The sequence below is a fragment of the Papaver somniferum genome, chromosome 2, assembly GCF_003573695.1.
Source record: "Papaver somniferum cultivar HN1 chromosome 2, ASM357369v1, whole genome shotgun sequence".
NCBI lineage: Eukaryota > Viridiplantae > Streptophyta > Magnoliopsida > Ranunculales > Papaveraceae > Papaver > Papaver somniferum.
In genome coordinates this window covers 14,322,123-14,335,701 of record NC_039359.1, presented here as the reverse complement: position 1 = coordinate 14,335,701, position 13,579 = coordinate 14,322,123, and the positions used below count along the sequence as shown (strand labels likewise).

The following is a 13,579-nucleotide window of genomic DNA, read 5'->3' as shown; positions in this document are numbered from 1 at the left end:
TTTAGTTTCTTGAAGAATGATGATAGGTGCTTTATTCAACTGTATGATTTTTCGAACTACGGACCTTCTATTGGGGGAGTTTAACCCTCTCACATTCCAACTGAGGATTGAAAGACTCATTGAGATAGGTGTTGGCCCCTTGTTTTAGCTGCTCGTTTGGGTGATGGGTAAATAGAATCCAATTCTGTGACGCCTAAACGCTTCCATTCTGACTTGAGTCTCTTTGGGACTACTTGGGAAGAATATGAAATTATCATGACCTCTTGATCCCTCGATGATGCATCGTCTGATGTTTCATCTGATGTATCATGTGTTTCAAAACCAGGAGGCAAAGATGGAGTATTGCCAGAAGAAGTGTCTAGACCATTTTCATCATCAACGCTCTGCATGAAAGTGGCATCATCAACAATCATCATGAAAGTGTCATTAAGACAGAGAAGAGGAATAGACTTTTGTTTTGGTTCATATATTGAGACTTCCTCCATATCTTCAACCCGGACCTTTAGTTGGACTCCATAGTCCTCTCTAGGAATGTTTTTGATAGGAAAAATTGGTATAGGTTTAATGATTGGTCCTTCTGAGTAAACTTTCGAACAAAGAAATCGTCTTGTGTGATTGGGCATTAAATTATAACTAATTCCCAGCTGGACACCCAAACAAAATAACCTGTTGACCTCAGTGAGAAGCCACTTGGGGATGATTGAACACGGTATTTGATTCATATTGAATGTTCTAGGAGAGATTGTTATAACTGTCGTGGGGAAAGTGTTGAAGTTGCTTATCCTTGGGCTGGTAAATTTCTCTATGGATTGGGAGTTGAGGATAATGTGCATTGGGAGGGATGTGGGTTCTGATACTTGTCGGGGTGAATCTGATACTTGTGAGGATGCCAGAGTTTAGGGTATTGTGCATTGGGAGGGATGTAGGTTCTGTGTCAAGGTTGTGGGTGGGAAAAATGGTTGATTTTCAGATGGTTGATTGAATTCTGTCGACTCAATTGTCAACTTGAATGCTGGTGCATCGTGGCTAGATTCCACGTCTATTTCCATGTCAACTGACACATCAAATGGTTTTTCTTTTGGAGAAAGTTTACTCCAAATTTGTTTTCGTTCTCTTCCATATATTTTCTTGCGCCATTCTCTATTTCTGTTGGAACCATGGTGACCAGGTCTTCGATGACTGGTTCTAGAGTGATTGCTATTGATCTTACCCGTTATAAGATTTGAAGTGGCCTCCGAAGACATAGCAGTGAATGATGCATGTTGACCCGTACTTTCATTATCACTAGTTGATTGCGTGAGATGAGGAAGAAATTTCCGTTACTTCATTCTACTGGTTTCCAGAAGTTCCGCTGAATGTGCCGGACGTTTCTCTGATGACATTGACTGCGACAGCTTACTCGGTGACGGAATAATAACGACACTTTGAGGATTGCCTGATCTTGCCTGTGTTACTACAACCTGTGCTGTGAACATATGCTTCCCAACAAATATCTTTATGACTCTAGGAATGTCATTGATCCCCTTGTTATTTATGATTTTCATGCGGATTGCTCTTAAATCTTGTAGCCTTAATGTTGCAGGGTCAACAAGTAAGATTTCTCCACAAATATTTCCCATAGCATGAATAATCTCTAGAGTCCAAAATTGAAAAGGGACACCGTGAGGCTCAATGTGGAAGTCATACTGATGAGTGAAGTGTGAACTCCAAATGTCTGTCCTCCATCTAAATACCGAACAGATCATATTATTTGACGTGAACTTGAATTCCAGATTTGCCTTAGCAAGTAAAGAGTCCGCATAAAAAATTGCTTGAGTTGAATTGATAGGGTACAATGTGAATTGTGATCTAATCTGTAGGATGGAACAGAAATCAGCACCTATGGGTTCCCATGAATGTACCAATGATGGAGCGGAGATAATGAACGCATTTTCCCAGTTCCCTAGTTGTTGTTTTGATTCACGGACTTTTAGGTAAGCACCAAATTTGGAAGAGTTCACAGAGAAATTGACATGAGCAGCAAGATCGTCACAGATGAATGGTGATTTACCCTGTAAATGTTTACCCACTATTCTTTTGACCGGAGCTAACAAATTATTGGAAACAGTTTGAGCATAAGTTTTTATGGGACTACTGATGGGATTAGGCTTGGTTTGGATTGGAGACAGCTGATGAACTGCAGAGACTTTTTGTGAGGCTGAGTAAGTAGTGATTGATTCTAAGGTTGTTGATATAGCGAACCAGCCCTCAAAATTGACACCAGCAGGTATGAATATGGAAATAGCATCAGATTTAGGATTAGGGACAGCCAAAAGGATATGAATGTAATGACCTTTTTCATTAGATAATTTTGAAGCACAGAACCATTTTTGGTTATCCTCAAACTTCCATACATGTCGTCCACCATCTCCATTTTTTGCTGCTTCGAACATCATGTGTTGGAGATTCAAAGCTAATGAAAAGGTAAAGGTTGCACTGGTAGAACCATGACTATGGAATTCTATAAGGGTGATCGGAGCAGAGGTAATGGATTTACTACAGGAGAACCTAAAGTATTTCCTATCTATTTGAACATATTGATTGTTCATGACTTTGAAAATCTTGGTTATAGGGTTTGTGGATTCTAAGTATTCTAAGGATTCAATGGATAATGCCTATGGTTTCTAAGAAAAATAAAAAGGATTAGGGTTCTAGATCCTAGAAGGGATGAGGCAATGTGAAAAGGTTGAAGAGAGAGAAGCTCTCATCGTCTACCGATTACAGAATCAAGATTAATGGCCATCAAAATGTCCACAACAACTATATCAAAACTTATGATAATGTCCACAACGAAAATTGCAAAATTTAAATCTAAAAATAAAAGATAAGAAAAATATTATAGGGCTCTCCTTCTCATTTGCACCTTTCCCTATCTTCAAAGAATACAATCGTTCATAGATCTATTAACCATCTTTGTCTTATGAACCAATCTTTTTCAAGATCTATTATAGGGTTCTATTAACAAAGTTTCTTCGTTGGTTGGTGGCTAATCAAAAAGATCAAAAGATAAGTGAACTCATGTACGTTGCCTTTCCAAGGCACTATATTTGGTGAATGGAAGAAAAAAAAATTATCAAAAGAAGAAAAAAAATGATGGAGAGGCAAAAAGAGTATAAGATTAGACGTGTTTATTATGTTAATCCTGCTTGTAGAGAGAGATATTATCTGTATATACTTCTCAATGTTGTAAAAGGACCAACGTACCGAAATGCTGATGAAAAAAATGGCCATTCACTCATATAATTACCATTCCTGAAAATACCATACCTTGATGATATGTCAAACATAGAAGGTATTGAAAACTCATTGATCATGCAAGAATTGGATTACGATAGGTTGGAACTCCAGAAAGAATTTACTAATATAAGAGGAAAAATTAATCCCGAACAAGAATACTTCTATAACAGTATATCGACACAATGGAAATGGAGGAAGGAAGGAGATTTTTTATAAGCGTCGAACTGGAAAGACTTATCTCTGCAGAATCATATTTCTTCACTGCGTGCTAGCCTGCTAGGTCCAAAATATTTTAGCTGTTGCATCTTCATGTATAAGGTTTTTGTAATTGTAATTCTTTTTTGGCATTCGTGTACTATACATAATAGTTCTTTTGGTGATAAAGTATACAACAATTGTCAATGTTGTATGGAGTTACAAATATATGTTGAGCATATATGTTGTTTTGTACGATGTGAGTACTATTTCCCAAAATGCAGTTATTGTAGAGAAGCAAATAAATTCGACCTAAGCTATAATAGCTATAGTTCGTCGAAAGGAAGTTAAAAAACTTATATTGGGATTTAAGAAATCAATATAAGATTAATGCTCACAACACCTGAATTAATAAAGCTGAGACACTGAAATCTAAAAACACCAAGAAATTTTTCGCCAGATTTGATCGCCGAGTTGCAGAGCTCAACTCATCCGATTGTCACATACCCGTATGCGTACTCCTAGGGGAGCAAAAAACATTCATCAAGTCTCCAAAGCCGAAATGAAAATCTTGGTAAAAATATGTCAATCCTAATTTAATCGAATATCCAAGTAGATTATGCCAATTTTATTGAAAATCCATTTTACGAACAAGGTTTAGATGTTGGTAATTAACTTAATGAATCACCGGTACTCAGTCAGTAACTTTTTAATATTGGAATAGCTGGGGACTTGGGTATACTTGTTAATTTGTTTTTTTTTTCTTTTTTTTTTTACGGTGAGCTTAGTTTAACTAAAATCACATGGATCAAAGATGTTACTCTGATTTTGCATCAAATGACATTTCTTTTACAAATATGTTGCACTTTTTAAGGGATGAGTTAATAATATGATCATCCAATTGCACTAATAGTACTAATTGAACAACTCATCGTGTATATATCAAAACATGCTAATCATATCACACATGTACCATATACAGTAGGTTTTATTTAGATGCACTATAAAAAAAATATAATTGCATAGGCTATACAAAAACTAAGTGAATCTCCATAAAGAATAAATCTGAAATTCAATTCCAATAACTCTTAGTATCCGTTACGATAATATTTATCGGATATCCAATTATTTTCGACGAAAATATGAAATTCAATTCCGATTACGTTACGTTCGAGTTATCTGCTATCGGATAATTTCTGGTATCTGACAGAACACAGAAATACAAGTTTTTCAAATCCAAATTCATCTCAAAATAGACATTTTTTAGTTTAAACCAAAGTAAAGACATACATTACAAATGTTTTAAATTTCTTAGTTACTGTTTTGCAAAAGAAAAGAGTCAAAAGACAAAAAAAAAACTCAAAAACAGTTGGATTCGTGGACTGAGATGTGAATATTCATAGCTTGCTGCATACTGCAGTGTAACTGCAAATGCATTCCTCCTTACTCCTTACTCCTTAATCTTTATGCATCTGCATTTTCAAAAAAAAATCAAATGTGTTAGTTGGCAATGGCAGTGCAATAAATTTAAAAGGAAATGAAAGGAAAGGATCAAAGGAAAATTACCAACCAGTAATACAACTATCATTGTCACTGATATATATGGCAAACAATCACTCAAGCAAAGCAATGCTTGAACATATTCCGGATCTAATGAACTCCTGTAAGTTGTAAGAACCCTATAACCAGTACTGCATATTGATTCTGATGCAACAATTGTCACTGGAACAACCAATACATCTCTTGCAATCTTTTCAAGAGTGAGAACTTAGAAGCATGATTCTTCTACCAACTCAGTATATCAAACCTCAATTCATCAGTGGTTGTACCTCTAGGAAGAACTGGTTCCTCTAAGTATTTCTCTAACTCTGACTTCTGAACCTCATAACCAAATTCATTTGTTGTTGTTGTAGCTGTAGAAATCTCAAATCCAGCTGAACTTATTCCATTAGATGAATTATCAAAATAATCTGGAGATGTAATATTTCTTTCATAAGAAGAAAAAAGTGCACTGAGTGATGTATAAAATTTTTTATAACGAGTGTAATAGTTTTGTGAACCATGCAACCTCTTAAAAACAAACTCTACCCATCTAGCCTTATACCCTAGGATCTAAAACAACCCCAATGTTCATCAACAAGTTAGATTCCTTCCAATAGCTATCAAACTTTGACCTCATATTCAATCCCATATCTCTGATATACTCATGCTCACTTGTTTCCCATCCTTTAATGCATTTATGAATCTCATTCACCCAATTGTAATACATATTTGTTGTGGGATACTTAATTCCTGCAAACTTGGTTAAGATCACATCAAACACTTGTAAACAGTCACATATATTTATTCCTTGTTGCCACTCCTGAGTATTTGGTAGTATCAAAGTCGGAATCCAATTGAACTAGCCTAACAAATGCTTGTTGCAAATGAATTGCATCCTTAAGCATGTTAAAGGTGGAGTTCCATCTGGTGTCCACATATAAACTAACAGACCTTCCATGAAGCTTAACTTGTGAAATAGCATTTGCAAACCTCGCTTTTCTAGCCTGACTTGACTTGACATATTTCATACACTCTCTAAAGACATCTATAAATGGAGCAGCTACTTTCATTCCACATAATACAATTAAATACAATATATGATTGGCACCTCATTTTCCGGTTCCGATACCCGATAATTGTTATGCCGGAAAATATCTTATCGAAATCCGGATATTCGGAAACGGCTATCGGATATCAAATCCCATTGACAGCTCTATAGTACCTTACTCATTTAGTTACCAAAACGATGACATCGTCTGTACGTGTACAGTAGTTGATCTATCTTGCATTCACAATATTTTTGTGCCAGGAGGGATCCTAAGTCGGTGAGACAGCCTTTAGGTCAAGAAAGGCCCGTCCATCGTGCTTCAAAAGATATCTGGCACTTAATCAACAGGTACTCTTCTTTCGCACCAAAGCAAACAAACCCTTCACTCATCCATTCCCTCCATCATTTCATCTTCTTTCTCTATCTCTCCACGCTCTCTAATTTCCAAAATGAAAATTCTGTAAATTATTAAACTTAAACCCTTTTTTCAATGGCTTCCTTACTTGAATCAATTCCAATTCCTCGTCATTTGAATTCTCGAACCACCATTTCTGGAGGGAGAAAAGCTTATCTCTCCTCTTTACAGAAGAACAGTAGACTACCACCAAGCAAAATACATCACCATACAATCTACTGTGCAGCTCAGGATACAAATTCAAAAGGTTGGGGTTTCTTTTTCTTTACTAATTTCATATTCGACTCATTCTTTATTACAATGTGAGTATTGTTTCATTTTGGGAATTTCCAAAGTAGAGTTAGGAATCATTTATTGAGATGTCTAGTATCTAATTTGTCGAAAACAGTAAATTAGTTGAGGTGTGTGTTCCAAATTAGCAAGATTTTAATGCTTGATATAGTAGGGGTTTGTTAGTGGGTCATTGAAGTTGTTTTGAGTATCATGTTCGTCATAAGTTGTTGATTGTCTTTGGTTGTTTGGATAAAGGCAGTTGTTATAATCTGTAATGTAATCTCAATAGAAGTGTTCACAATGTAATGCTGTATGAATTTTTTGTGTTGCTCCTCTAGACCTGTTTTCGTATTTAGAAATCATTTTATATGGAGTTCTAGTGTTTAATTTGGCTTCACTTAACAAGACTAGAATGTGTTCTTGCAGTTCCGAGAAGGAATGCCATCTCTTTGATGTTATCAAGTTTTCTCATATCGCAAACTGGTCTAGGTGGTATTGCTTTGTCTCAGCCATTAATTGAGTTCAGGGAATATTTAGATACTTTCGATGGTTACACATTCAATTACCCTAAGAATTGGATTCAAGTCAAAGGTGCAGGTGCAGATATATTCTTCAGGGATCCATATGTTCTCGATGAAAACATATCTTTGGAGATATCATCTCCTTCTTCCTCCAATTATAAGAGTGTCGAAGATTTGGGTCCTCCACAAGCTGCTGCAGAGAAAGTGCTAAAACAGTATTTGACAGAATTCATGTCCACCAGACTTGGAGTGAGACGAGAAGCCAACATTGTTTCCACATCATCGAGGGTTGCAGATGATGGAAGGATGTATTATCAAGTTGAGGTAACAAGTTTCTTTATAAATGATATAAATATGCAACAGGTACGGATCGTACGGATCCACTTATTCACCTGTGTGCAATTCAGTCTTCTAGTGTGGCACTTAGTGCTTAGTACCCATGACCCAATTTGCTTATATGTATTAGATGCTCAGACTTATGCAGCAAGATTATTATCTGGTAAACTAAAAATATGGTTGATTCTCCATTGATGTTCAACAGTCAGCTCTACCATGCTTCGATTGTACAAATCCCATTGCTACTATTGTCTGGTTAATCACATGCCTTAGGAGTAGCTTGGAAAAAAAAAACACATTGCCACCCTTTAGACCATGGGGACAAAGTTTGAGTTGTTTTGCTCACCTTGTATGTTCTCGAAGGTGACATGGGATGTGTTTTGCACCAATACTACATTTTGTCTAGACATTCGTTATTGTGATTTTTCTTTGCATTTGTAAATCTTCTACGATGTTCTGTGTAGGTAAATATCAAGTCATATGCAAGTACTAATGAGCTAGCTGTAATGCCACAAGATCGAGTAACACGGCTTGAATGGGATAGACGCTACCTCTCAGTTCTTGGGGTTGAAAACAACCAATTATATGAATTGAGATTACAGACGCCTGAAAATGTTTTCTTAGAAGAGGAAAGTGACCTTCGTCGAATTATGGAGTCCTTCAGAGTAATGAAATTGAATGTCTGATGATTTATTTATTTTTGCAGTATATGAGCATTTGTAATATATTTCAAAGGTTCTTCTCATTCTTTTATTTCAATGTAGATTCAGTGAGGCAACATGTTTCCATTTGTAATATTTTTTGTTATTATCTTTGTGTATGACAACTAAAACCTAATTAATCGTATAGTTTTGTATTGGTAGATGAGGTTGGACACAATGAAATTCAAGAGCAATTATTTGTTTCCAAATTTCTCGTCTGACGCACTAGAGTATATAAATGTCAGGGTTGCAAATTCATGTCTGGAACATACCTGAATCCAGACTTGACCTTAAGAACTGAGAAGTGCTCTACTCACATGTGTTAAAATGACTGTGCACTAGGCAATTCTCTTTTTCTTGCCCAGTCTCGCTGTTGTACATAAAGTAAGAAGAATCGTAAGAAAGACGTTATCTGTTCTAAGAGTCCACAAAAAAATCAAATGCCAATTCCTCCCAAGTTAGCGAATATTCATATAGAAATAAGTCATGAACTAGTCAAATTTGATAGTTTTATACATCCCGTGGTTAATTTCAAAGGTAAGCCATTGAATCTAATCGAATGTGTCATGAACTCAGTTATTTCAACGCATACTCACTTTGCTAATTATAAGACCGGGACTTGTGGAGGTTCCCAGCCTCTTCCCAAATACCTTTACACATCAGTCCGGGAAGAGCCTAGTTTTTGTGGTTGTTCCCGGTTTTAAGAAAAAACGGACGATGATTATCCGTTATTTAATTTGTTGGGTCCATCAAATCTTGAAACCCCACTTATTTCTCTGTTGGTTCCACTAGTTTTCCTCAAAACGGATGATTGTTAACCGTTTTATATAAGTTAAACGATTTTTAAGCTAAAATATTTCCTGGCCCCACTAAATTGCAAGGATTTGAAGGAAGAAACGGTCAATCATTATACGTTTTTCATTTTTTTAGAACGGTCAATCATTAGCGTATACGGAGTCTTCCCGCTGGGATTCTCGTACATTAAGGAAGCCTTGCGGGAAGTGCCACATATGGCCACGGTTTTCTTGATTAGGAAGGAGTTGGGCATGCCTATAAGACCCAGTCTAAATCTTCGGCATTCCCTATGTTAGACTTGATAAGGTGGAACCGTTAACTGGTTGGGCATGTGAAGAATCTGCTGATCACTTGGCTATTTAAGACTTAATAAGAGAGGAATTGCCCGCTCGTGTCTCTGTGGTTTGTGCTCGGATTGTGAAGAATCACATTCTTAGGCCATTTCCTATGGGCAAGGCAAAGCCCCTAGTTTTGTCATTTTTGCGCTCATTATGGGCATGACAAAGTGGTAAACAGGCTTGGGTAAGTGGTAAATTTTCCACTTGGCCAGGCCAGGTCAAGTTTTTACAACTCGACCACTCGGTGTAGTTTAAATCGGCCGGCTTTGTTTAGATCGCCAGCGGTTTATATTCGGACGGCCGGTCTAATCTTCACCGCCATATAGAATCTGACTCAACGGTCATAAATCACCCCTCTATAAATACCAAATTCCACTGTTGTAACTCACACCTTCTCTTCTCTACTCTTCACATTTGTTAAAATCCAAAACAAATTTCATCATCCAACTCTTTTATGCACTCTTATTGTGTAGTTTTTTTAATATGTCTCAATTTAATTCTCAATTGACTAAAAGTAAGAAGATTAGGGGTCCAAAATTTACCTTAGTCGAAGATGAAAGCATTTGCAGAAACTATGTGTTCTTTACATAAGATAGTATCGATGGTGCCCAACAACAATCTACCAAGTTGTGGGATAACATATATGCTAAATTTCGTGATGAAACTATGAACATCAACGATCGTGATGCAAATGGACTGTCCGGTCGCTTCGTTGTAATCAATACCTAAGTTCCTTGTGTGTTCGTACTATAATGCAAGCTCCTCGTGCTCGAGCGAGCGGTCTTGTCGATGTTGTCGAACGAAAGTGTCGAAATGATCGGCACCACAGACATGGGAAAATTCCTGGTTATGAAAGTTGTTATATATTTTTAAAGTGTTGCCTAAATATAATCCAGAAGTGTTAGCAAACATGCAAAATGTACCTGCAAGTTCACCATACACTTCTTCTCCTTCAACACCAGTTTCACAACCATCTCAATCATGATCTCATCCCCCTACGGAGAATCTGTTTTCTTCACCAGAAACCACAACAAACAACAATTCCAACTTGAATCTCAATGCTGTGATTAAGAGAAAATTATTAGGAAGAAACGCTGCAAGCGCAGCGAGAAAAACTGCCCAAGAAGGAGAAGCAAGTGGTTTTTTTTGATACTTTAATAGATCATCAGAAGACCGTCGAAAAACAAAGAGCAGTAGATCGACAGTTCTTGACTAGGGAGATGAAAAACATCGATAAACTTAAGAGAATTTTTTTGCATACTATGACAAGAATAAGATTCTATATGCAAACACCTCAACAATGACCACAGACTACTGATGGTATCGGGGATGGATATGGACAGGTTAGCAGAGGAGTTGGAAGAAAAATGAAACAAGAGAAATTTTGAAAAATAGTTTGGAGGTCAAGATGAAGATGAGGATGATGAAGAATACGATGAAATAGTGCCACTTAATTAATTAATGTATCATCTTTAATTTTAATGAAGATGTAGTAGTTCGGTTATGATGAATGAAGTTGTACTAGTTTTTCATTACATTAAAACTTTGTAGTAGTTTTTCATTACATTAAAACTTTAACTTGACAACATCCATTAAAACTAAACTTAAGACTAAAACTAAACTTAAGAATAACATCCCATACAAGTTATTAGAAACCCCTTAAGAATTTGGTAATGCGCTTCGTATTCAAAAAAATTTCCTTTCCATCTTCGCCACTCGTCTCGAGTTCGTATTCCCAATTCAGCATTGGTATCACCTCTAAGACGATATCGATTGACAATCTTCTCATAGCTATAAAATCCACAAGATATTTTTTGATAGTCATGAATCGACAAAACAAAGCAGCTCGATCCCGATTATGAGGATTACCTGTCTCTGCAGCATAAGGCATCATGAATTTTATCCTAATAACTCATAATGTGTAAACGATTCGTCCGTCGTTCTTCACCTCTCTTCGGGTAGTATATTACATAATTTCTACAAATAGGTAAATCTTCGTCTTTAGTAAATCTAGGATTATCCATAAATTACCCATAAAGTAGAGAAGTTTTTAAGTGAAGGTGTGAAATGGATGAAGTGGAGAAGTTTTTAAGTGAAGGTGTGGTTTTTTGAAATGGATGAAGTGGTACGTATTTATAAGGATTGTTGGTGATTGAGTCTAGGCCGCTACTTCTAGTGAAAACTGTGAAAAATTTAAAACGATTCGAAACAACTTCAAAACAAATTACGAAACAAACAATTATACTTAAACAACTTCAAAACAAAACTATGAAACAAACAATTAGACTTAAACAACTTGAAAATAAAACTATGAAACAAACAATTAAACTCAAACACTACTCAATTCGCCCTCCATCTCTTCCAAACTCAGCCCATATATTCGCTCTGAGATCTTCCTTTAACCTGTTATACAGAGTTCTGTTCTCAATGTGACTAGTCATTTGCATATAGTTCCTTGCAGGTAATCTTCTTTTTGGTTGAATTTCAGGCCTTAAGGCTTCATCTTCATGGTTAATCCAATTCTTATTATGACGAGTTTCCTGAATTACCATTTTATGCATAATTATGCAAGTCAGCACAGTCTTATGCATTTCACGAGCACTTAGACCACGATAAGGCCCACAAATGATGGCGAAATTCCGCTTCAGAATTCCAAAAGCCCATTCCACATCCTTTCTCAGTTCCATTTGTCTACTATTGAAATATGAGTATGAACGACCCATTTCACCGGCAGGTGGCTGACAGTAACATTGAACTAAAGTTGCCATTTTGGATAAATTTCATCTGCAAGATAATAACCATGAGTGTAGCGACTCCCGTTGATAGTGAAATTTACTTGAGGACTAATTTCGTACTTTAAATCTTCAAACAAAGGCGATTTGTGTAAAACATTTATATCGTTCTGAGATCCCAGAAGACCAAAAAAAAAAACGTGTCATATCCAACAATCATAAGAAGCAGCAGCCTCTAGGATAACCGTTTGTTTTGCATAGTGACCCTTATACTGATCGGCCCAATAGGTAGGGCATCCGGTCCATACTTAATGCATGCAGTCAAGACTACCCAACATTCCTGGAAATCCCCTTTCCTGATTTTGCTTTAATATTTCTCTTACATCCGCGTCAGTTGGTTTTCATAAATAGGTTGGACCAAAATGATTAATCATTGCTTCGCAAAACAACAAAAAATACTTGTATGCGGTTGTTTTACCCATACGAAGGTACTCATCATTAGAATCTGGAGGTTTGCCATATCCTAGAATCCTTAAGGACGAAATAACCTTTTGTTCAAGGTTATGACCTTTTGTTCAAGGTTATGACCTTTAATATTCAGTGCATCATACTGATAATTAAATTGAGGTTCTACCTGACCAATAATCTTTAACAACAAATGTCGGGGCATGCGGAATCGGCGTTGGAAATATTCATCTGACAACATACATTCGGGAAGAAAATAATCGTGCATCAGCTTCTCGATCCATTCATCTCGACCTCAGTACGTATATCTTCTTGTGAATACTTCTCTTGGCTCTAGATCTCTAAGTATATGCCCTGATGAATATAGCTGCAGCAAATTGTTGGTTAGTTCTCTATCTTCATCTGGCTCATCATCAATATCTCGCAACGCCTGAATGAACATTCATTGTTGTTCTTCAAATCGATCCATATGAATACGCACCTCTTCGTCAGAAGAATTCATTGGTTTGAAACTAAAAATTAAACAGAGGATTAAGGTACAAAATAGTAGGATGATAGAGTTAATGAAAAAATGAGGTGTGATTAAATTGAATAGTATGGAGTGAATTTATAGGGTAACGTGGGGGAAAATAGTTGTTACATCGTTATCTAATAAGCGACAAACTCTACACTGAGCGGTCGAGACTCGACCGCCGTAGATGCAGTCTCTACCGCTCGGTTGTGACTCGATCACTTAACTCTTTTCCCATAATGACGGCCAGTTTGCCATGACAGATGGCATGGAAAACGGGTGGGTTAGCCACCCCATAGGAATCAGCCTTAATTCTATCTGCATGGAAATATTTCTAACAGAATTTGGAATTTACTCCATGGTAGGACCAAAGAACATTATTAGGATTCTAATGAAGTTCAGAATCATTTCATAACGAAGGGAAGATCATT

General features: G+C 36.6%; 2 protein-coding genes across 2 annotated transcripts; one reads left to right on the top strand and one right to left on the bottom strand.

The window, feature by feature from the left end:
* The first annotated feature begins 6,435 nt into the window (after window positions 1-6,435).
* On the top strand, window positions 6,436-8,470 carry LOC113352981 (psbP domain-containing protein 1, chloroplastic-like). The gene is made up of 3 exons (XM_026596716.1): window positions 6,436-6,723; window positions 7,176-7,594; window positions 8,071-8,470. Exons 1-3 carry the CDS (start codon window positions 6,552-6,554, stop codon window positions 8,290-8,292), a joined length of 813 nt encoding a protein of 270 aa, XP_026452501.1. The 5' UTR covers window positions 6,436-6,551; the 3' UTR covers window positions 8,293-8,470.
* A 3,306-nt stretch (window positions 8,471-11,776) lies between these two features.
* LOC113350670 lies at window positions 11,777-12,208 on the bottom strand. The gene has a single exon (XM_026594803.1). It carries the CDS (start codon window positions 12,206-12,208, stop codon window positions 11,777-11,779), a length of 432 nt encoding a protein of 143 aa, XP_026450588.1.
* Window positions 12,209-13,579: the final 1,371 nt, after the last annotated feature.

Excerpts from the sequence above, each read along its gene's own strand:
- LOC113352981 (XM_026596716.1), top strand. The coding sequence starts at position 6,552 with ATGGCTTCCTTACTTGAATCAATTCCAATTCCTCGTCATTTGAATTCT. Across the intron at positions 6,724-7,175 it reads TCAGGATACAAATTCAAAAG|TTCCGAGAAGGAATGCCATC; the intron begins GTTGGGGTTTCT and ends GTGTTCTTGCAG. Across the intron at positions 7,595-8,070 it reads GGATGTATTATCAAGTTGAG|GTAAATATCAAGTCATATGC; the intron begins GTAACAAGTTTC and ends TGTTCTGTGTAG.
- LOC113350670 (XM_026594803.1), bottom strand. The coding sequence starts at position 12,208 with ATGGCAACTTTAGTTCAATGTTACTGTCAGCCACCTGCCGGTGAAATG.